General features: G+C 48.0%; 4 protein-coding genes and 1 long non-coding RNA gene across 7 annotated transcripts; 3 read left to right on the top strand and 2 right to left on the bottom strand.

Moving 5' to 3' along the window:
• The first annotated feature begins 493 nt into the window (after positions 1–493).
• LOC117843840 (nuclear pore complex protein NUP54) lies at positions 494–4,862 on the top strand. Of its 2 annotated transcripts, XM_034724567.2 has the most exons (9): positions 497–1,119; positions 1,207–1,260; positions 1,351–1,410; positions 1,507–1,617; positions 3,465–3,530; positions 3,606–3,692; positions 3,804–3,905; positions 4,051–4,200; positions 4,280–4,862. In XM_034724567.2, exons 1-9 carry the CDS (start codon positions 616–618, stop codon positions 4,415–4,417), a joined length of 1,272 nt encoding a protein of 423 aa, XP_034580458.1. In that variant the 5' UTR covers positions 497–615; the 3' UTR covers positions 4,418–4,862. The 2 variants fall into 2 exon arrangements, with proteins under 2 accessions (XP_034580459.1, XP_034580458.1); XM_034724568.2 differs by lacking the exon at positions 3,465–3,530 and having other exon boundaries at positions 494–1,119.
• Positions 4,822–7,483, bottom strand: LOC117843839 (uncharacterized protein At4g15970). Its single transcript, XM_034724566.2, has 2 exons — positions 6,747–7,483; positions 4,822–5,827 (listed from the first exon to the last, which is right to left on the bottom strand). Exons 1-2 carry the CDS (start codon positions 7,173–7,175, stop codon positions 4,949–4,951), a joined length of 1,308 nt encoding a protein of 435 aa, XP_034580457.1. The 5' UTR covers positions 7,176–7,483; the 3' UTR covers positions 4,822–4,948.
• Positions 7,484–7,746: 263 nt separating this feature from the next.
• Positions 7,747–12,160, bottom strand: LOC117844099 (pentatricopeptide repeat-containing protein At1g71490). Its single transcript, XM_072292097.1, has 2 exons — positions 9,529–12,160; positions 7,747–8,161 (listed from the first exon to the last, which is right to left on the bottom strand). The coding sequence occupies exon 1, from the start codon at positions 12,108–12,110 to the stop codon at positions 10,017–10,019; it is 2,094 nt and encodes a 697-aa protein (XP_072148198.1). The 5' UTR covers positions 12,111–12,160; the 3' UTR covers positions 7,747–8,161; positions 9,529–10,016.
• A 1,911-nt stretch (positions 12,161–14,071) lies between these two features.
• Positions 14,072–15,065, top strand: LOC117845671 (uncharacterized). Of its 2 annotated transcripts, none has more exons than XR_004638112.2 (3): positions 14,072–14,228; positions 14,331–14,502; positions 14,632–15,065. It is a non-coding gene; the product is annotated as an uncharacterized lncRNA (long non-coding RNA). The 2 variants fall into 2 exon arrangements; XR_004638113.2 differs by having other exon boundaries at positions 14,623–15,065.
• A 1,543-nt stretch (positions 15,066–16,608) lies between these two features.
• LOC117844098 (uncharacterized) lies at positions 16,609–18,507 on the top strand. The gene has a single exon (XM_034724872.2). It carries the CDS (start codon positions 16,749–16,751, stop codon positions 18,417–18,419), a length of 1,671 nt encoding a protein of 556 aa, XP_034580763.1. The 5' UTR covers positions 16,609–16,748; the 3' UTR covers positions 18,420–18,507.
• The last annotated feature ends 1,731 nt before the right edge of the window (positions 18,508–20,238 follow it).

The following is a 20,238-nucleotide window of genomic DNA, read 5'->3' as shown; positions in this document are numbered from 1 at the left end:
GTGGGATGGGGGCGGGGGCTGAAGAACGGACGGAAGGAGAGGGTGCGGGACTGCCGAAGGAGATCGGAAGGTCAAAACACGCGTTGCGGGTGGCGCGGATGCGTGTGGCATGGCGGTGAGGAACGACGGACGCAAGTAAAGGGACGGTTCAGAGGGAAGCTGCGGGATCGGATGGAGGGAGAGGGCTACGGTGCGGAGCGGGGGGGCGTACGAAAAAAATCCCCTTTTCACTTTTTTTTAAGTAGTAGAGAAAACCGAGGATGTACTAAATTTGAGGGAACTTTTTAAAGACTACAATGCTTTTGCAGTTTATTAACCTTTCTATTATCTAAACCCTGAACCAGTACACATAAAACTATTAAATTAAAATAAAAGAACTTTTCATCCAAATGGAAAAAGAAAGGAAATTTAACGATGCCATAATAAAGGGCGCCCACGGCCACATCCCGACCTGGTCCTCAAAAGATTTCGAAATTCCAATCGGGCCCCCAGTCTTTCGATTTCCCCTTTGTCCCTTTCCTTCTTCCCCCCGCTCGGCCGCTCCACTCTCTTTCTCCCCGAAAAAAACCCTAAACCTCCGCCCCAACCTCGCCGCCGGCGATCTCCGCCGCCGCCATGTTCGGGACCCCATCCTCCTCTCCCCTCTTCGGGACCCCCTCCTCCACCCCGGCCTTCGGGACCCCCTCCACCACCCCAGCCTTCGGCACGCCTTCTTCCACACCCGCATTCGGTGCGACGTCGTCGACGCCCGCCTTCGGCACCCCCTCGTCGACGCCCGCCTTCGGGACCCCGTCTTCGACCCCGGCATTCGGGACGCCGTCGTCGACGCCCGCGTTCGGGACGCCGTCGTCGACGCCCGCGTTCGGGACCGCATCCTCAAGCCCAGCGTTCGGCGGGCTGTCGGCTTTCGGGACGCCCTCGTCGACCTCGGCGTTCGGCGCGCCATCCTCGACGCCGGCGTTTGGTGCGACTCCGTCGCCCTCGCCCTTCGGGTTCCAGCAGCAGGCGACGCCGTCCCCGTCGCCGTTCGGCTTGCTAGGGGGAGGGGGCGGTCAAATCACTACCCAGATGGCCCCCGTCGCGCCGCTGCCGCTCTCCCCGTCCGACCGCGACATCCAGGTACGCAACGGTTGAATCCCCCTCAAATCCGCCTTGAATTTTGAGGAGCAAGTAGTAATTGAATGTGTTGTTTCTGAATTAATTCAGGCTATTGTGGATGCGTACAAGGAGGACCCTGGGAACCCCCGGTATGCTTTCAGGGTGAGATTTCTTCTAGTTACGCTCTCCTTTGTGTTGCACGAGATTCGGGTTGATGCCAGCTGATCTGTTTGTCTGTTTTGATCTGTGCAGCATCTGTTGTTCAGCGTGACAGACCCTTCGCAAAGGGTGAAGCCAGTTGCAGCATCAGATGTAAGTAGCTGTATAGATTTGTTAAGTAATTTGCTAGCCGTTTTTTTTTGTTGCACTGGTCTCTGATGAAATTTCTTTTCCTCTTTGTGGATGCAGATTATGTGGGCGGAAGCAATGGGGAAGCTTGAGTGCATGGACAGTGCAGATAGGGAGAGGCTGTGGCCTCAGCTTGTGCAGGGGTTTAAAGACCTTTCCCACCGGCTTAAGGTTAGTGTTGGAAATCTTGCTGATATATGAAATCCTAGATCAGTTTGGAATGGCATGTTCTCTGACCATTATAACGAATAGTATTGTGTTCAATCTGTAATATTGACAGGTGCTGCATATTTTTCTAATCAATGTTGTTCATGGTTTCATTTCTCTGAAATTCAACCATTCTGGCTGAGTGATGTGTTGTTTTGACATACTGGGCTTACTAGCTGTGTTACAACCAAGAAGGAAATCAGATAGGTAGCTTGTAGTCTAAATAAAAAAACCAACCAACCATGTCATGTTATACATTTCTATGTGTTTACTGTATTTCACTTCTAATTGATTGTTCACCTATAGTTATTTGTCTAATTAGGTATAACATCAGAAAATTAAAATTATAATCGTCTTGAAAGAATAATAGATGGTGTAGTCTGTCATGCCATGAAGTGTGTGTTTGAAATATGGGCATTCTCCACACAACGATCCATTGTAAATACCATTAACAAGTTTTGTAGTTAATCTTTGTATCTGCCTTTAGTCACCTTAAAAGAATTATCCAATGATATATGATTAATAACCTCATTATAGATACCAAATACGTGCGTGTCACTTATTCCAAACCTGGGCACGATGTCAAGTATGAAACCATACAATAAATGGTCCTGTGGTATTGTGGATCTGGGTAAAGTGCCAAATTGCAGTACCTGGGACCTGACGTTGCTCAATATAGTAATTGATTGGACTCTGTCCTTCCAATTCTTGTAGTTATAATTAATTTGTCTGCAAAAATATTACATTTTGCAAAGGTCGGAGAATATCTGCTCCATCCAATTTATGACAGTGAAAAAAATGGAAACAATATATGTAAAACATTTGATACTCTTTTAATAATTAGGAAATACAGGAGTACATTATTTGATAGAAAGCAACCAATATATCTGCTTCCTTAACTATGTAATGACGTGTTTAGGATGTTATTATGTTAAATCGGTCATTTGAGCAACTCATATTGGATATCTTTGTGTGTCAGCTTTAGAACCGCTAAAGTTATACAATTTGGCGAGCTTTAACTAGAGCTTGATAATTTCCTGTAATTCTCGAATGCATGTTAAGTCTTGACCAAGATGAATCTTTTTTGCTGTACATCAATGGCATCAAATACTATTTGTTTACTTCATAAGAGTTCCTCATATTTGTAATTGCAAATAACAAATTAATGAATTATACATGTACAAACTTTCATAAAAATTCTGGTATCAAGTATAGTATATTGTACCATAATCTCGATATAAAATGAAGTGTTCTGATTGAACATACTGATGTCTCTTGTCTTCACTGCTGTTTGCCAGTTTATATTATTTTTATCCATTCTACTTTGTTCTTTTACCTCTACCTTGTTTGCTTATACTCCTTGCAATTCAAAGAGGTGCAGTTGTTGTGTGTGTTGGGGTGGGTGGGGCACAGAATCACATTGCCCATATCCGTCGGCTGTCTTGATCTAGTTACGAAGATGCAAAACCTCAAATAGTCCTTAATTCTCCCCCACATTGATCAAGCAGTTAAAGTGCAGTTGCACATTTGCATTAGATATTCCTCTACCTGCAGTATATACATATATGTCTTCTATATTCGTGGCATATATTCAAATCTTTAATGGATCTTATTTGTCTTACCCTCTGCAATGCTCTGGGTGAAGCATGCTTTTTCTTTATTGTATTTCTGCCTGAAGATATTTGAAGTTCTTATAGTTAACTTTGCAATCTTTTCAGTAGTTGTGATGGTACTATCTTTGCCATTTTCTAACTTTCTTTAAGGTTTTAAAAATTTAGGCAAGCCTTAGTATTTTTTTTTTACCTTTTCAGCTTCAAGATGAAGTTCTAGTTTCAGATACTGATAGATTGAGCATGACTCACTCTAATGTTAAAAAGGTATGGCTTTGAATGAGTGTTTTCATATGCGCTTCCATGAATCATTTATTTTGCCTCACATGTTTTTAATTGCAGCTGCAAAGGCATTTCCAAGCTGACACATATCCATGGATCCAGCGATTGAAGCAGCAAGAACTGGTTATTCAGAGACGTCTTTTAAGGGTGATATTTTGTCTCCCTGTTTGTGGGTGCCAATTCACTTTTCATGCTTAATTGCTGATGTATCGAACGATTATTTATTATTATTATTATTCTTTTGTGAACTTTTAAAAGTTTGTTAGAATAGTGGAGGCGTTGGAGAATAGGGGTTACCGCAGTCCTTTAACGACGGAGGAAGCTGACTTATATGAAAGATTGGTTGCAATGTTAAAACGGGTTAGTTTTCCCCCATCCATTATTCCTACTTTTCGGCTGATTAAGGATTTTTCATCAATCTTTCTTAATATAATGATACGCAGCTCTCCTGCGTGTTCGAGAAAAAAAAAAGGATTTTTCATCAATCTTACTCCTCTGTTTGTAGCTAAAAGGACCTAGTGCTGATCTGTCTAGGAGAGTTAATACACTTCTTTCGACGTCACGTCTTCTGGCTAGCACTGGTGGTGCTGGTGGTCCTGTATATATTCCTAATTCGGCCAAAGTTGATGAACGGAGTGTTACGGAGCTTCTTGAGGTGAGTAGTGCAGTTTTATCATTGTCCCTGTTAGATAGCCAGGTCTTGTCAATCTGACTTGCAACTTCCTGCATCACAGGCCTTACAGCAACAAACTGAGGCAGTTGCCAAGTTAGGTAATGTGTTGAAGAGGGATATCAGGGACCTGGAGATCATCCAGTCAGAAGACACAGATATGGCTGAAGACAGTGTCGGGCGAAGGGCACTGAAGATATAAGATCGAAGCAAGGTCTTTGACATAGCTCCTATAATAAGCAGAGGGAGATGGAAGGGGAGATCCATCGCCGTGCAAGGATCCGACCCTCCAAATTGTTTGGAGTATCGGCTAGGCATATCTACTGTGCAAGTGGTGCAGGCAAGCTTTGATTATGCATTCTTTTGGAAGCTAACCATGGTCAGGTAGATTGTGTGTCATAACGAGGTGGTATTCTTAGAACTTTGGCCTCGCTCTAACTACATTTGAGTGTCGAGTGTTTGTCATGGTGGAAACTGCACCTTGAGCTGCTGGGCTCTGGTAGCTTCCCCCCGGGATGGTTTCGTTCTATGGGCTGAGCCCTCGACCATGAGTGGATGTAATGCTTGTTGTAAAATACATTCTGGATGCTGTAGATCAACCATGGCTGTAGCCTTGAATGTTCATGCATATTCCTGCTTGATTTCAATTTTTGCTATCTGAAGAAAAAAAAAGGATCTTTGCAAATGTGTATATACTCATTACAAAAATGAACTGCAATTGTAGTAGCTATTCTCAGTGTATGCATCTCCCGGGCACCCTCCACGAGAACCCCCGCGCGCCGCCGCCGGCGACGCGCGCCCTGTACTCCTTCCAGTCCTGGAGCACGTTCCTGAGGTCGAAGAGCTTGTTGTCCAGCCCGACGCAGCAGTTGGCGTGCATGGTGGCCACCCTGCCCAGGTCCTTGCCGTGCTGGCAGAAGCCCCCGAACACCGCCGTGTCCAGGAACCGCACCCGCGCACCGATCCGCGGCGGCACCCCCTCCTTGACGATCCTGTCGAACACGAACTGCTCGTGCTTCCCCGGGAACCGCGCCCGCGACGCCTGCCAGTGCTCGTAGAACGCCACGGCGGCCGTCGACGACCGGACGTAGAGGAGGCCGCCGTTGGGGTAGTTCCCCGGTGAGTCCGGGTTGCCGACGAAGAAGTCCGACGACATCACCACCTGCGCCTCGCCGGCGGCGGCGGGGAGGAGGCGCGGGAACGGGGACCGGAACCAGAGGATGTCCACGTCCGTGAAGAGGAAGCTGTAGCCGAGCTCCAGGACGCGCTGCTGGAGCCGGTTCCGCCGCCACATCATCTCCAGGTAGTCGCCCTTCATGTACTTCTGCTCGCCGGCGAAGTCCATGCCGGCGACGCGGAACCAGTAGCAGAAGGGGTGCACGGCAAGGCAGCGCTCGTAGGCCTTCCCGTCCATGGCCACGATGAGGAGGTGGCGCGGCAGGTCCGACGTGCCCTCGCCGTGCCGGAAGCTCTCCAGGAACAGGTCCAGGAAGGAACCCGGCGACGCCCACGCCTCGTTGATCGCCGTCATCAGCACCGTCTTGTCCGCCGTCGCAGCTCGCCGGAGCAGGTCCGCGAGGTCCTGGGACGGGGTCTCCTCCTGCTGCTGCTTCTGTCATTCATGGTGGGAAGGACAAAAGGATTAATATTATACTCCTAAATATTATACTCCTACCTTGGCTTCGAACGCAATGAATCTGAAACAAGATCAGTAAATTCTGAAGCAAGCACTCTCTGATTGACTAGAGCTAGTTCAATTGTTCTTTTTTCTTTGGCCTCCACTTGTTGTTTAGTACGATATAGTTTCAAACAAATACTAGTAGTGATCATCTTGGTTGGATTGTAATCCTACCTTGCATCCGGCACATGGGAACACTGTCCAGAGCAAAGTCCATACAAAACACTCTTGGGAGCAACAACGATAAGGACGAACAGGAGTGATTGATTGGGTGTTAGTGTCAACTAAACATTATTGGCACTCTTCAATTGTGCACACTAACCCCTCACTGATTTAATCGTTCTTTAGAATAAGAGCGTTAGCTAGCTACTAGCCATGTTACTCTGGTTTGGTGTACCCGATTCAGATTCAGTTGACAATTGGCATCCATACTGTTCGAATGATATGACTTCTAAATAGGGATGGTATGATAGTTTTGCTAGTAGGCTTGGTATCTGTTAGGTACACTGGTAGCCATAACCAGAAGTTGAATTGAAACAACTGGGTTAAGAGTGCTGAATTTTGTACACATACTCAATTTGTGTGTGACGTGCCTGTTGTGCCTCGTGTTTGGTAGAACATTAATTGGACTAGTGATTTGTAATAATTTCATTTGAGACGCCCAAGATAAGCTGATGGATGTGAGCACAAGCTCGAAACGAAGATTTTTCCCGTCTTCAATTAGCAGTTGTGTTTTTAGGGCTCTACAACTACAAGATAATTCAGCTTTTTTTTTGTTTTGTTTTGGGAATCCAATTATAATTAACTGCTAGGTGTCGCAGAGAAATGATGGCGACAGAGGAAGACGAGTCACCTGCTGCTGCGTTGGAGTTGAATTCGCAGGCATCACAATCTGCGGTCGCTGCTTTTTCCCCGTGTCCCGGCCTTTCTCCTCTCTTGATGCGCCGTCGCCATCGCTGCGCGTCACCACCACCTCCTTGGCGACACCTTCTTGTTGCGTGGGGTTGAGGTGCAGCACCTCCCGATCACCAGCGGCGGCGCCCGCCTCGGCTTCCCTCCCACGCTGATGGTCGTCCCACCGCTGCGGCGTCGACCCGTTGGCGGCGCCGAGGTCGCGGCAGAGGGAGGTGTAGAGGAGGAAGAAGGCGGTGGCGAGCGCGGCGCCGAGGAGGAGCGAGGTGGCCGTCTTCATTTTGGCCGCCGTCGCCGGCCGCGCGCTTCCCCCCGCTCCCAGCGACGACCGAACCAGCAGCCCAGCACCCTGCGGCCTCATCATCATCATCACCCGCGGCTATATAAGAAAGAAAGAGGAGCCGGCGGGCCGCGGTGTCATGTGCCGCGGCGGCTGCGATGGAACTACGGATTATGGAAGCTAGCGAGCGAAATGATTGGCGGGACGAGACGAGCGAGCACCGAGGAGAGCCGCGGGCCGGAGGGAGACGGAGGAGGTGGTGGCTTCGCTGGGGTTGGAGCTGGAACGGAACACGAGCACTTGTCCGGGCCTCTGGGGTTGTTGGTTGGGAAGGCAACTCTGACCTGATCGAGGATGCGTGTGGGAATGGTGCGCCCGAGAGCGCGGGGGCGGGAGCTAGTCGTGGAAAATTACACGGCAGGGCAGGTGAGTCGAGGACGAGCGCGTCGACTCCGGCTTGGATCCCCCGGCGAGTGGGGTCGTGGCGGGCTGGCGGCTCCCGGTTGGGACTCGGGGAGTGCACGATACCTGTCAGTCTGGCAACAAGGCACGTGAATTGGTGCCTCAGTGTTCATTTAACAGCCTCATCACACCATAAGGTCTGTTCAGGATTGGGGATTTGTCTTTGGGACATGCATGGTACACAATTTGAGGCCGGACATTGGCAGACTGAACTAGTGCATTTGAGGCTGCAAACTGGAACCACTCCGATGCATTTTTCTTGGTCTCGATACAAAGAAATCCAACCTACGCTTCTCTGATGGCTTTTCACATAATATCTGTAGAAGGACAAAAATGAGCTACAAACTATGAGCCCCCGCCAGGGTCAGCCACGGACCTGGATTCTAGCCTGTGATAACCGGTGTCGCGGTTACCGTACATAATGCCAACCCCCATCTTGAAATGCAACGCATGGCGAAAGATTCAGGCTTCCAGCGCATTTGATGCCCTTTGGCAGTGGCACGCTCCAAAGTCATCACCTCCCAATTCGAGGAACTGCTGTGTTTAGTTCTGTATAAGCCAGGCTCCTGCCACCCAGAAGATGATTTCGTCGCGCTTGGTAGCACGGTGACAATCTGAAACAACAGAAAAATAAAGAACACATTACTTCTATTCAAATTCCTAAAGGCAAAGTTGGGGGAGGGAAAATGTGAGCTTAATAACAAGACTGCTAAAATAAATAAATAAACATCAGTGATGCGATCTCAATTCTCAACTATGTATAACTGTGCACAGCTAAATCTGCATCTAAAATTGCAAAGACTGCAACATAAGCTAAGTAAGCCACTGTATCAATGGATGGAAATATAAGCCTAATGACACTACTGACTGTACATAAAAGTGCACCTTGGCTCACCTAGGAAAATGTGTCTACTAGAAATTCATATCCACAACATACCATCAAACTGAAATTTTGAGAAGTGGGAGTGAATATAACGTTGTTAACACCAACAATGAGAGTTTTGTTTTGGAAGTTGATCGGATATGGCACTTTGTTGAGGGGCTAGTTTAAGTAGCCTTGTTGGGCTCATGTCCTATTCTTTACTGGCGATCGTGTAATTTTCAGAAACCAAGCCACAACCCCTCTGTTCTCCTAAGTGAGACAGAGTGAGTTTTTGTATTTCTCTCTCTATTAATACAAAGATACACAGCTCCCCTGCGTATTTGAGAAAAAAAAGGTGTGGCACTTTGGAAGACAGACAACGGTGGGCTATCACTACCAAAAATGGGAGAAAATGATTGGCTATCACTACCAAAAATGGGTAAGGGTAACATTACAGCATAAGAAATTGGTTTGTCTTATCAACTGCAAATTAGTACACTGACTCTGAAGATTAGAAGTTGCAATGTGAACAAGTTTAATTAATTGGAGTAAATTAGGAAGCCTAATTCTAAATTCTGTCCTAAGGCCTGTTTATACCCTGAAAGCAATTCACATTCTGTAAAAATGTAGTAAGTCCTTTTATCTTGGTTTACTAGCAAACAAATCATCAACAACAGGCTATTGGTTTCAACATTACATAATTTAGCAGAAAATTGGTATGAGATTATTTACTGCTGGATAACTCCTATTTGTAGGATTTGAATTGAAAACCAGTCTTCCTCACATAAGATGAATAAGAAAACCTGGAACTCTATGCGACTCCAGGTATTCAGAGTCATGTGAGGAAGATTGAGCTATTAGATGGCAAGTCAACCTGGAGTTAATCTGTGGTGAATAACGAATTTTCTTGTTTGGGTCTAGCAAAGCACAGTACAAACTTTCAGGCAAGAAACATGTAATGTATGAAAAATGGAAAACAATGTGCAGTTTTGTAACTCAGGGTAGCAATCCTTCTATTTTAAAGCTCATATTAAACAACTTCAGATTTTGTTTTTTATGACATATTTTAAATCCAGTGAGTAAACGGAAACATAGTAACACACAAGACAGGGAATTTACCACACGGAAGAAACATTTTGATCAAGGGAGCTTGGCATTCATGATGGTTGGCAGGAAAAGGTAACCATGGTTTCCAGGTGATCAAAGGGATACAATTAGGCAGTAGCTGCATTGGTTGTGCGGTATGACTGTATGAGTGATATGTACAACCATCACTTGCCACCGAAAGTAATACTCTCACAAAGGAACTCAAGACACTGCTTTGTATTTGCCAATCTAGGGAATATATGTGATGATGATTTGGAACTGAAGGCCAATCATGGCAATATATGTGATGGTTAAAAATCTGTGTCGCTTCGTGTATCCTTGTATGTTGAGTGGTTCATCTTCTAGCACAGTAGCACTTGCGCAAACTGCTTCTTTAAGGACATCCTTTTTTTTTTCCTTAATCCCCATGCTTCATAGTGAAATTTCATTCTAGAGTTTACTAATGAACTCCATTTTACACCAAAGCAGGAACCTTTCTTTCCTGTCCTACAATTACCAGTTTACTCCATGAGTTCCTCTGTGGATAATATGTCCAGATCACTGCAAGCATCCATATTCCTCATTTGTTCAGTCAGTTCATCCAAAACCTCGTAGATTTCTGGAGCTAGTGGGTTGGACCTATCCCCAACAAGAAAGGGGGTAAACCCATTACCAAGATCAGCCCATGCTAACCCAGGTGCTTTTGTGACACCCAGGTCCCTCATCAGCTTTCTGACCGTCGCTAGCTCATTCCAGCAACCTGCAGCTGCATACATGTTAGCAACCAGAACATAGTGCCCAGCATTCTCTGTCTTCATCTCCAAGAGCCTCCTTGCTGATCTTTCACCTATTATTATGTTACCCTGATCATGGCAAGCTCCCACTAATGCTGCCCACATTGTGGATGTTGGAGGGAAGGGAGTCCGATTAAGCAAATCCTCTGCCTTTTCCAGTAATCCGGCACGTGCATATAGATCAACCATGCAAGAATAATGTTCCATCTGGGGCTTTATACCAAATGAATGAACCATCTTGTCAAAAAGTTCTTCTCCTTCATCCACAAGCCCAGAATGGCTACAAGCAGAGAGCACAGTAACCATGATGATGGCATCTGGCATGATCCCACTGTCAACCATCTGGTTGAAAAGGCGCAGGGCAACTGCCCCTTTTCCTTGCATTCCGTATCCTGCGATCATTGAAGTGTAGGATATCATATCACGGTCATCCATGGTATCAAAGACATTTTGTGCCACCGAGAGCCTCCCTGACTTGGAGTACATATCTATAAGAGAGTTCCACAACAAACAATACCCTTTGAAACCATGCTTAACAATGTGGGTGTGAAGCTCCCGCCCATGTTGCAGATTAGCAACACGAGCGCAGAGTGCAAGGTAGGTGACAACAGTAACATAATTAGGCTCCACATCACTGCATACCATTTCACGGAAAAGCCTAGAAGCCTCTTCTGCATCATCCGACAATGCAAAACCAGCTATCATCGTATTCCATGTCACCAGGCCTGGGCACCTCAGCATTTTGAACAGCATGAGAGCACGCTCCATATCCTTGCACCTGGCATACATCGTGATCACCGCATTGCTCACGCTCTCGATTCTGTCGCAGTGCATGCGGACTGCCACTCCATGTATCTCCTTCCCAAGCCTCAACCATCCTGCCCGCGAGCAAGCATTCAATCCAATCACCAAAGTCACAAAGTCAACCCCTGCACCACCTCTTACCATATCACAAATCAACCGAACTGCTGCCTTATAATCACGCATCTGAATGTAACCGCCGGCAATTGTGTTCCATGTCACCGAGTTCACTTCTGCACCCTCAGCCCGCATCCGATGAAATAGCTCCACCGCCTCTCTCCACAGCCCAGATGCAGCATAGCCGGAGATCATCGAGTTCCACGACACCACATCCCTGTGGCCCATTCCGTCGAACACCGTGCGCGCGGCGACGAGGTCCCTGCACTTCGCGTACATGGACACCAGCGCGTTCTGGCAAATCAAGTGCCCGTCCATGCCGGCGTCCGCGGCACGCACGTGCACCGCCCGCCCGAGCGCGAGGTCACCGGTCTCGGCGCAGGCGCGGAGCACGGAGGGGTACGTGAAGGAGTCCGGGGGCACGGCGTCCTTGCCCACCATCTCCTGGTACGCTGCAAGCGCGTGGCGCGGGAGACCATGACTGAGGCAGGCGGAGATGACGACATTGTGTGGCTGGGGGCACGTGGAGCCGGAGGCGAGGGAGGAGGCGGCGGGGAGGAGGGAGGGGTGGTGGGAGTATAAGGAGACGAGGCGGGGCAGGAGGAGCGGGTGGCGGGAGAGGCCGAGGGAGAGGGAGAGCGCGTGGAGCTGGAGGCCGAGGCGGAGGTCGGAGCGGTGGAGGTGGAGGAGGGAGGCGATGGGGCGGAGGAGGAGGTGGGTGGCGGCGGCGGCGGGCGGCAGGCGGAGGCGGAGGCGGGAGAAGGCGAGGAGCGGAGTGGGGAGGAGGCGGAGGGCGGACGGGTTGGAGAGGGAGGCGAGGAGGGAATTGACAGAGTCGTCGCGATCGGCGGCGCTAGGATTTGGCGGCGGCGGCGGCCGTGAGAGCGCCGCGGCGGCGGACATTACTGGAGGTTTTGAACTTGGTACAGAATCGAAGTATGGACGCAACGCAACGCTGGAGACGTGCCAGCCTCCAGTGTTTTATTTTTTTTATTTTTTTAAAATGGGCAGCTGATTCGAATACTACCTCCGTTCTTAAATAAATTACATCATTAACTTTTTTCATTTATTTGACTATTCATCTCTTCTACAAATATTTTTGCAAATAGATAAATCTTAAAGTTAAATATAAAGTATATTTGACATAGATATAATGATCAAAGTTGGAAAAAAAGTCTACGGCATCATCTATTTAAGAACGGAGGGAGTACCAAACATTTTTCCCCTCTCAAATCCTACAATTGCAACGATACTGCTTCATCTATAACCGATTAATTTTGCATATAGCAATGCCAAGTAGGATTTCAAGTGGCCTAATAAATTATTAATGCACCAATGGGTGACAGTTTCTTAAATCATTTCTGTACTAGAGTATTTCTAAGTATTAAGAAAAAACCTTAAATAATGAAATGCAAAATATAAATATAGAATGCACGATAAATTTTGTCTTAGCATGTCTTGCATAAATGTTGAAGGAAAAAAAAGCAAAATTAGTGGTTTGAAAAATGTGGAATTCGTATTTCTTAGGAAAATGTTGAATCACCAAATAAATGTTGATTGAGCGTACCTCTAAATAAAAAATATTGACTCAATGCTTAAAGAAATATTTTTTTTGACCAAAGTCAGCAGAGGAAGTCCCTACCTGTGTTTTTATAATTTCTTTATTCCGGACCCGTATAATTTGCTCCCACGGGGAGTCGAACCCGACTTTACTAGGTGCTACTCAGATGCTCTAACCACTAGGCTAGAGACTCTTTCGCAAAAAAAAGAGTAAAGTGTGGTTGGTCCTTAAACTTGTTTGGTTGTATCATTGAGTTCCCCTTATTCTCAAAATGCATATCTAGCTCCATCAACTTAAGCTCGGGTATCATTTAGGTCCCTATACTCTCAAAATGCATATATCACTCCCTAAACTTCGCTTTGGGTATCATATGGGTCCCTAAACTCTTGAAATGCAGTGCCATCCCACTAATAAAATATGAAAGATCAAATTTTATACTTTAAAGCAAACCGTTACTTTCATTGGCACATTTCCTGACTTGTTTTATTGACCCTTCAGGTTCTCTCAATATTCTCAATATTCGTCCAGTAATTTATCTTATAAATCCCTATTTTAATTTAGTAAGTGTACGAGTTATTCAAATTTGAATAATCTTCCGGAAATAATTTAGCACGCCTGTCATGAGCACCTAGCAAGTTAACATATTGACTCCAAGGCAAAAGATCATCAATACTTTATTTTAGTACAATTAAATTACATCTATGTAAAAATAAGTTTTTATCAATTTAATTGAGATGACAATGCTTTCAGAAAGTATATGGACCTAGATGACATTCGAAGCCAGTTTTGGGAGCTAGATCTGCAATCTGAGAGTATATGGACCTAAATGACACCCAAGCCCAAATTTAGAGAGTCAGATATGCATTTTAAGAGAATGGGAACCTAAGTGATACACAGTTCGACAAATTTAAGGACCGACCATACAAATTACTCAAAGATAAATGGTGATGAGCAGGTTCGCAAAATGTTGAACCAACGTGGTTTAGAAAATTAAAATCTTGAGCCGACAAAAGAAATGTTAGCCTAGAATAAAATGTTGCGATAAAAATGTCTACACAATGAGAAACAATTATACCTCACTAAACTTTGCCAAGTCTACATTTGACACAAAAGAAGAAGGAATTATAAATTGTTAAAATTGTGCCAAAAAAAAGTTGGATTGTAAGGTCCCACTAAAACAACAATTACAAGTATGTTGAATTACAAGATAATACTAAATTAATAAAATAATTATTAAGTCAATGAATCTATAGAAGAAACATCAAAGGAAACGTTGAATCGGGACTACCTTCCCACAACACTTGGCCCAACGAAGGACGCATGCCTGGGCCGGCCCGTGCCAGTACCGGAAGTGATAATAAAAGTAGGATCCCGGTGGCAGGGCAGCTATGGTGAGGACCGACCTGCGCACGGGAGGCCAGGTCGTGTTCTCCCGCGGATTAGGCTGTTAAGCGATTCTGGTAAGACAAATCTATCTTGTTTTATTTATTTCTCCGATTTGGTTGTGTAGTAGGAATTGAATCTGAAAAGCCCCCGCTGATTAAGCTGCTTGCTTAACCAAGGCCAAACGCCAAGCCACCATGGCTGCTCCACCTCCACGGAGAGGCAAGGACACCACTAGGACAGCATGGCCATCATCCCTCTCCCTCCTCCTGCCGCTGGTTCTCGTCCTGCTGATCACTCTAGTTCACTCGCGGCCGCAGGGGCTCACCTCCACAATCTCCGGCCAAAAAGGTAGAGCTTTTCCGATTGATGATCACTCCCCTCATGTCGATTCGTTTTCCTCTTGTTTCCTCGCAGGAATCTCGTTCGTTTTCTGATGCTTCGATCGATTTAACCCGTGATTGAATTAAGGTGATGCAGGCTCTGAATTTCGGGCATGGCGGAGGGATGCAATCAGCTGGCCGGACAGGATGACCGATCTGGCGCCGCCCGCGCCCAAGCCCAACAGCAACGTCCCCGGCGGGCCCTTCGGTTGACGGATCAAGATCAGGTTTCATTTGTGATATGCCCAATGACCATCTTTTGAAGATCAGTATATCGTGCTACGAGGATAGCAACTCGCATGATATTCCTCCATGTGTGTGTGCATTTCTTTTTTTTTTTGGCTATTTTGTTTCCTTGTAACGAACGAACTGGTGAAACTTAAGCATGCATGTCTGCAACGGATCCTGTCGCTGCAAAATACAACTTCTGTTCGTGAGGATACAAACGCTGATGATGTCGATACATTTATGTGGTCGATTTCTATCCTACTATCCAGAAATTAGCAAATGCTCCGGCTATTTTTCTTCTTCTTTTTTGATTGATACACTCCTCTTCCTGTACTCCTATATGGTACATTTGTCTTGTTCTCCTGCCAAAAAAGCGCCATTTTTTCTTTTATATCCAAGTCTGTCTGCCCACGTTGACGACCTTTGAGACGAGATTCCGATCTAGTCACTGTTTTCACACCAAGAGCCATTCCACAATGTTTGACTCAACGAACACAATACGTCTATTATTTCTATCCACGACGAATCTGCTGTTAATCAATGTCAGGTGTGGACCCATCTCAATCAATAAAATACATATACTAGTCCTTTGGTGGCAGGTGACGTGTCCGGTGGCAACGATGCGTCTGTCATGATCTTATCAGTTTCATGGTGCTCATATGACGCACAATATGAAATGTGCTACGGCTAGAAATCTCAAGGACAACAACCGCGTCTATTATCTTTCTCATTCTAAATCTCCATGACGGCTGTGTTGCTATCAATAGTATTGTAATGGGAGCTATAGGGACTAAATAGATGATGTACTCCTTCAATGCTACCGAGCCTTTGATATTACTATATCGATTTGGCCTATATATCGAACACATTTATCATAACAACGTCTCGGTGGTCGGAATCAAAGTAGTATGTTTCAACATACAAAGTCTTGGCTAAAAATAGGAAGTCCCTCCCCAATCAAGCACATAGTGATGAGGTCCTGTACCACAGGTACCCCAAGGACTCGCAAAAAATAAAAGCCAAAAAAGCTCAATAACACATTGGGCCAGAAGCAGCCCAGCTAGCGCAAGGCGTCGACCGACTTAGTAGGGTCGCACCAAGAAGTCACCTCCAACTTTAGGAAGGGGTCTGCCCCCCCCCCCCCTCCCCCTGACTAGATTAGGGATCGGGCGTCCCACTCGAACGTGGACCCCGCAGGCCTGGAGGTCGTACCCCCGATGGGACAACAACTCAAAAGTTTGGTGTCAGACCTTACAGGACACTATTCACCGTACCACACTGGTGTGGCTTGTTTCACCGAACACGCGATTGGGCTTGAACAGTGCCACCACATCATCCTTGACCCTAGATTCCACCACTGATGAGATAAGATGCTGCTACGCAGGAGATGAGATAAGTCCACGCTCAAACACTGACCGAGGGAACCTTTCCCTCGCTCTGAGGGCACATGCCCCCAACTCTTATGTCTCCTTAAATTATTCAATGCATTTTGAGCCTTATTATAGACGTATCTGATCTCACAAAGAATCATGTTTAATTTTTACTATTATTAAATTAGATCAGGCTAGAAGTTTTTACTTCTATGGATAAATTTTGAAACTAGAAATGCTTATAGATATGGACGAGGAGAGTATATATATCGTTTCTCAGTAAGGCAAGTATTGAAAAATGCACGCCGCAGTTCCGTTACTTATCCTGCAAGGGCTGCAGGTTTTTGCCAAGCTATTTGTTTAGCCTAACAGCTGTACGATAGCCCATAGGTGAGCTGACGTGGCAAAGGACTTAGAGATAAACGAAACGAAGCACCCGGGGAAAAAGGGAAAAAAAAACGAAGCAATCAAGAAAGGCAATCGACTCGGAACCGACTCGGGCTGCGCGCGCGCAGCTAGATAGCTTGGGGCTAGGGCCCTTTAAGGAGAACCAGGCCCCCCTTCCCCTTTCCTTGGCCGCTACTCCGATCCGCCGCGGTTTTGCCGTTTCCAGACAATGGCCGACGAAGCCCTCGCAGCGTTCATGGACGTCACCGGCTGCGGCTACGAGGACGCCTTCCACCGCCTCGCCAGCTGTGGCGGCCACCTCGGCGAGGCCGTCAACCGCTTCTTCAACGTCGAAGCGGGGACGTCGGGGATCCTCCGCTCCCCACCACTGCCGTCGCTGCCGCAGGTGATCTCCGATTCGGAGTCGGACGACGACGCGGCGCGCGCTCCGGTCCCGGCGGCCCGCCCTGACCGCCCCGCGCGCGTCGGCGGCGCTCGCGGGAGATGGCCTTCCGGTTCTGCTCCGAGGAGGGTGTCGAGGTGGGATAGCGAGACGAAGGGAGGTGGCGGCAGCAGCAAGAGCAGCCCCCGCCGCCGCCGTGACATGGAGGCGGGCCGTAACCGCGACCGCGTCCAGAAGAAGCGCCGCCGCGTCGGTGAGGACGATGGCCCGTATCGTGGCGGCAGGGGAGCGGGCGACGGCGGCAAGAGCAGCGGTCGCGGGCGGCGCTTCCGTGATATCTTCGCATCAAGCAGCTCCGATGGCGAGGAGGACAAGGTGGAAGCCAACAACAGCCGCAACCGCCGCCGCCTCAATCCCAAAGACGACACCTCCGACGGCGAGGAGGATGTCCAAGTTATCAGTAGCAGCAGCAGCAGCAGCCGCCCCAACCGCGGCGGCAAAGCTCCCACCTCCGGTGCCGCCGCCGTGAAGAAAGAGGACGGCAACAGCAGCAGCCTCCGCCGCCGCTTCCGCGAGACCATCCTATCCGACGACGACGACATGGAGGTGTACGAGGCGCCGCCGCCGCCGCGGGCGAGCCAGTCCGAGAAGGACGAGCTGTTCCGGGTGCCGCACGGGCTGACGTACAAGGGCGGCTTCCACGACGCCGTGGCGCACGCGGCGCGGCGGTGCCGGTGGCTGCTGGTGAACGTGCAGGGCCGCCTCGACCTGGCGTCGCTGGCGCAGAACCGCGACGTGTGGGCCAGCGACCTGGTGGCGCAGTGCGTCAGGGAGCACTTCGTGCTCTGGCAGGCCGACGCCGGAGACGAGGAGATCATCGGCGGCGAGGGGGAGGAGGCCACGAAGGTGCTCAGCTACTACAAGATCCCCCGCGCCAAGCTCCCCGTCGTGGTCGTCGTCGACCCGGTCACCGGCCAGGCCGTGGGCAGGCTGCACGGCACCGACCCCAACGACTTCCTCGTGTCCATGGAACCCTACACGGACAAGAAGCCGGCCTTCCCTGTCGTCGGAGCTGCCAAGAAATCCACTGCATCAGCCGGCGCGCAGCAGAACGATAAAATACCGGCGGCAACTGCTGCTCCGACGAATTGGCAAGGACAGGCACCGACGGTGAGAAAACCGGCTGAGCAGCCGGTTGCGACAGCGGTGGCGGTGGCACCAACGAGTCAGCAGCCGGCGTCGGTGGAGATGAAGGTCTGCAAGCTGAGGGTCCGGCTGCCCGATGGCCGGGTGGTTGCGAAGGAGTTTGGGATCCAATGTGCGGTGGCGGAGCTCTTCGCGTATTGCCGGTCAGAGATGGGCGCAGGAGCGGCCGCGGCGAGGCCGTTCCGGCTGCTGCGCTTCGTCGGCGCCGCAAGGGTGGAAATCGGTAACGACGACGCCTCGTTCGAGAGCTTGAGGCTCCACATGTCAACTGTCTGTGTTGACCTTAGCTAATAATCCTTTTTATAGGAGTTTTAAAGGAAATCTAATATAGCAATTTTGTATTACATACAATTCATTCATAACATTAATATTTTTTAAATGGTACAAATCGTACAGTTATCATCGAAAGATTATCAAAGAGCTTGAAACGTGCACTTTGCCTCGTGCCGCCAGCATGTTAATATAGGCCAGGAATAGCCCCTGATGTGGCTTACAGAGAGGGAATGATGCATGTTAGGAAGGATCTCGAACCATCACGTCCTAGCGCAAATAACGGCGATGGCTCCTTCCAGGTTGTTGCCGTGATCACAGATTACACGGTTCCTATCTTTGGCTATCCTAACTATGGCAACAACCTGAGACCCACCATATACTTTACAAGTATAACAGATTTGTCTAATAATCATATCTTTCTTTGGTTTTGTGATTGGTTGAGGGCTGCTGACTGCCTGTCTTTTGTGTGGTGAGTGGTATTGGAATTCTACAGATCACAAGAATCACACAGTAGTTGATTGGGTTGTTATGAGCTCATGTATACTAGATTAATGCACAATTGACAATAAGTAAATTCTTGATTGCTTCATTAAATTTAGAGTCACTACGGGAAACCTCAAAGTCGCCGAGTGTAATTACTTCGCCGAGTGTATTTTTTCGGGCACTCGGCGAAGGACCGGTTTGCCGAGTGCAATACCAAAAACACTCGGCAAACATAATACACTCGGCAAAGGACCGGTTTGCCGAGTGCCGCCAAAAAAACACTCGGCAAACACCAAAAAGGCACTCGGCAAAGTTGGACACTCGGCAAACTGACGAGCACGTGACTTCCCCGTGCCGCCGCCGTCGCGAGTCCGTGACGGACGTTAAGCTTTGCCGAGTGTCTACGGGGGGCACTCGGCAAAGCCATTAGTATGCCGAGTGTCGTGATGGGACACTCGGCAAAGCCAGTAGTATGCCGAGTGCTAGGGGGCACACTCGGCATACTATAGGGTTTGCCGAGTGTCTTTTGACACACTCGGCAAAAATAATTTTTTTTTCCCTCCTCCACCATCCAAACTTTTTACACTCTACATGTATGGTATTTGGCACTGCATGGTAGAAGGTGGACTATTTTTTGACCTGTTTGCTATATTTAATCAATTAATTTCATTTAGACGAGGTGGACTATTGTGCAACAGACCACAGCTAAACATGGCGCCTCCAAGAGCTGGCAAGTCGTGGAGGAAGCCTAAGGCCGATTTCGTTCCGACGAGGGCCCAAAGGAGGGAGGTTCTAGAATGGTTCCAAACATTAATGTTCCCTAATGGCTATGCAGCGAACTTGAAGAGGGGAGTGAATTTAGCAACTATGCGAATCAACGGGCTCAAGAGTCATGATTACCATATATGGCTTGAGCGCCTCCTTCCGGTGATGGTTCGAGGATATGTCCCTGAGCATGTGTGGCAGGTGCTAGCGGAGTTGAGCAATTTCTTCCGCCGGCTTTGTGCGAAGGAGTTATCTCGTACCGTGGTTGCAGAAATGGAAACAATGGCGCCTGTGTTGCTCTGTAAGTTGGAGAAGATCTTTCCTCCAGGCTTCTTCAATCCAATGCAGCATATGATTCTACACCTCCCGTATGAAGCACGAATGGGGGGTCCTGTGCAGGGTCGTTGGTGCTACTCAATTGAGAGATGTCAAAAGGTTCTTCGAACTAAAGGTAAGAATAAGTGCAAAATTGAAGCATCCATTGCAGAGGCATACATTCTGGAGGAGGTGTCAAACTTCACATCGAAATACTACGCAGACAACCTTCCTAGCGTGCATAATCCACCTCCTCGTTACAATGCCAGCGAAG

Source organism: Setaria viridis, chromosome 2 (assembly GCF_005286985.2).
Source record: "Setaria viridis chromosome 2, Setaria_viridis_v4.0, whole genome shotgun sequence".
Taxonomy (NCBI): domain Eukaryota; kingdom Viridiplantae; phylum Streptophyta; class Magnoliopsida; order Poales; family Poaceae; genus Setaria; species Setaria viridis.
The sequence above is the reverse complement of the archived record's forward strand: the minus strand, read 5'-3'. Positions and strand labels throughout refer to the sequence as shown.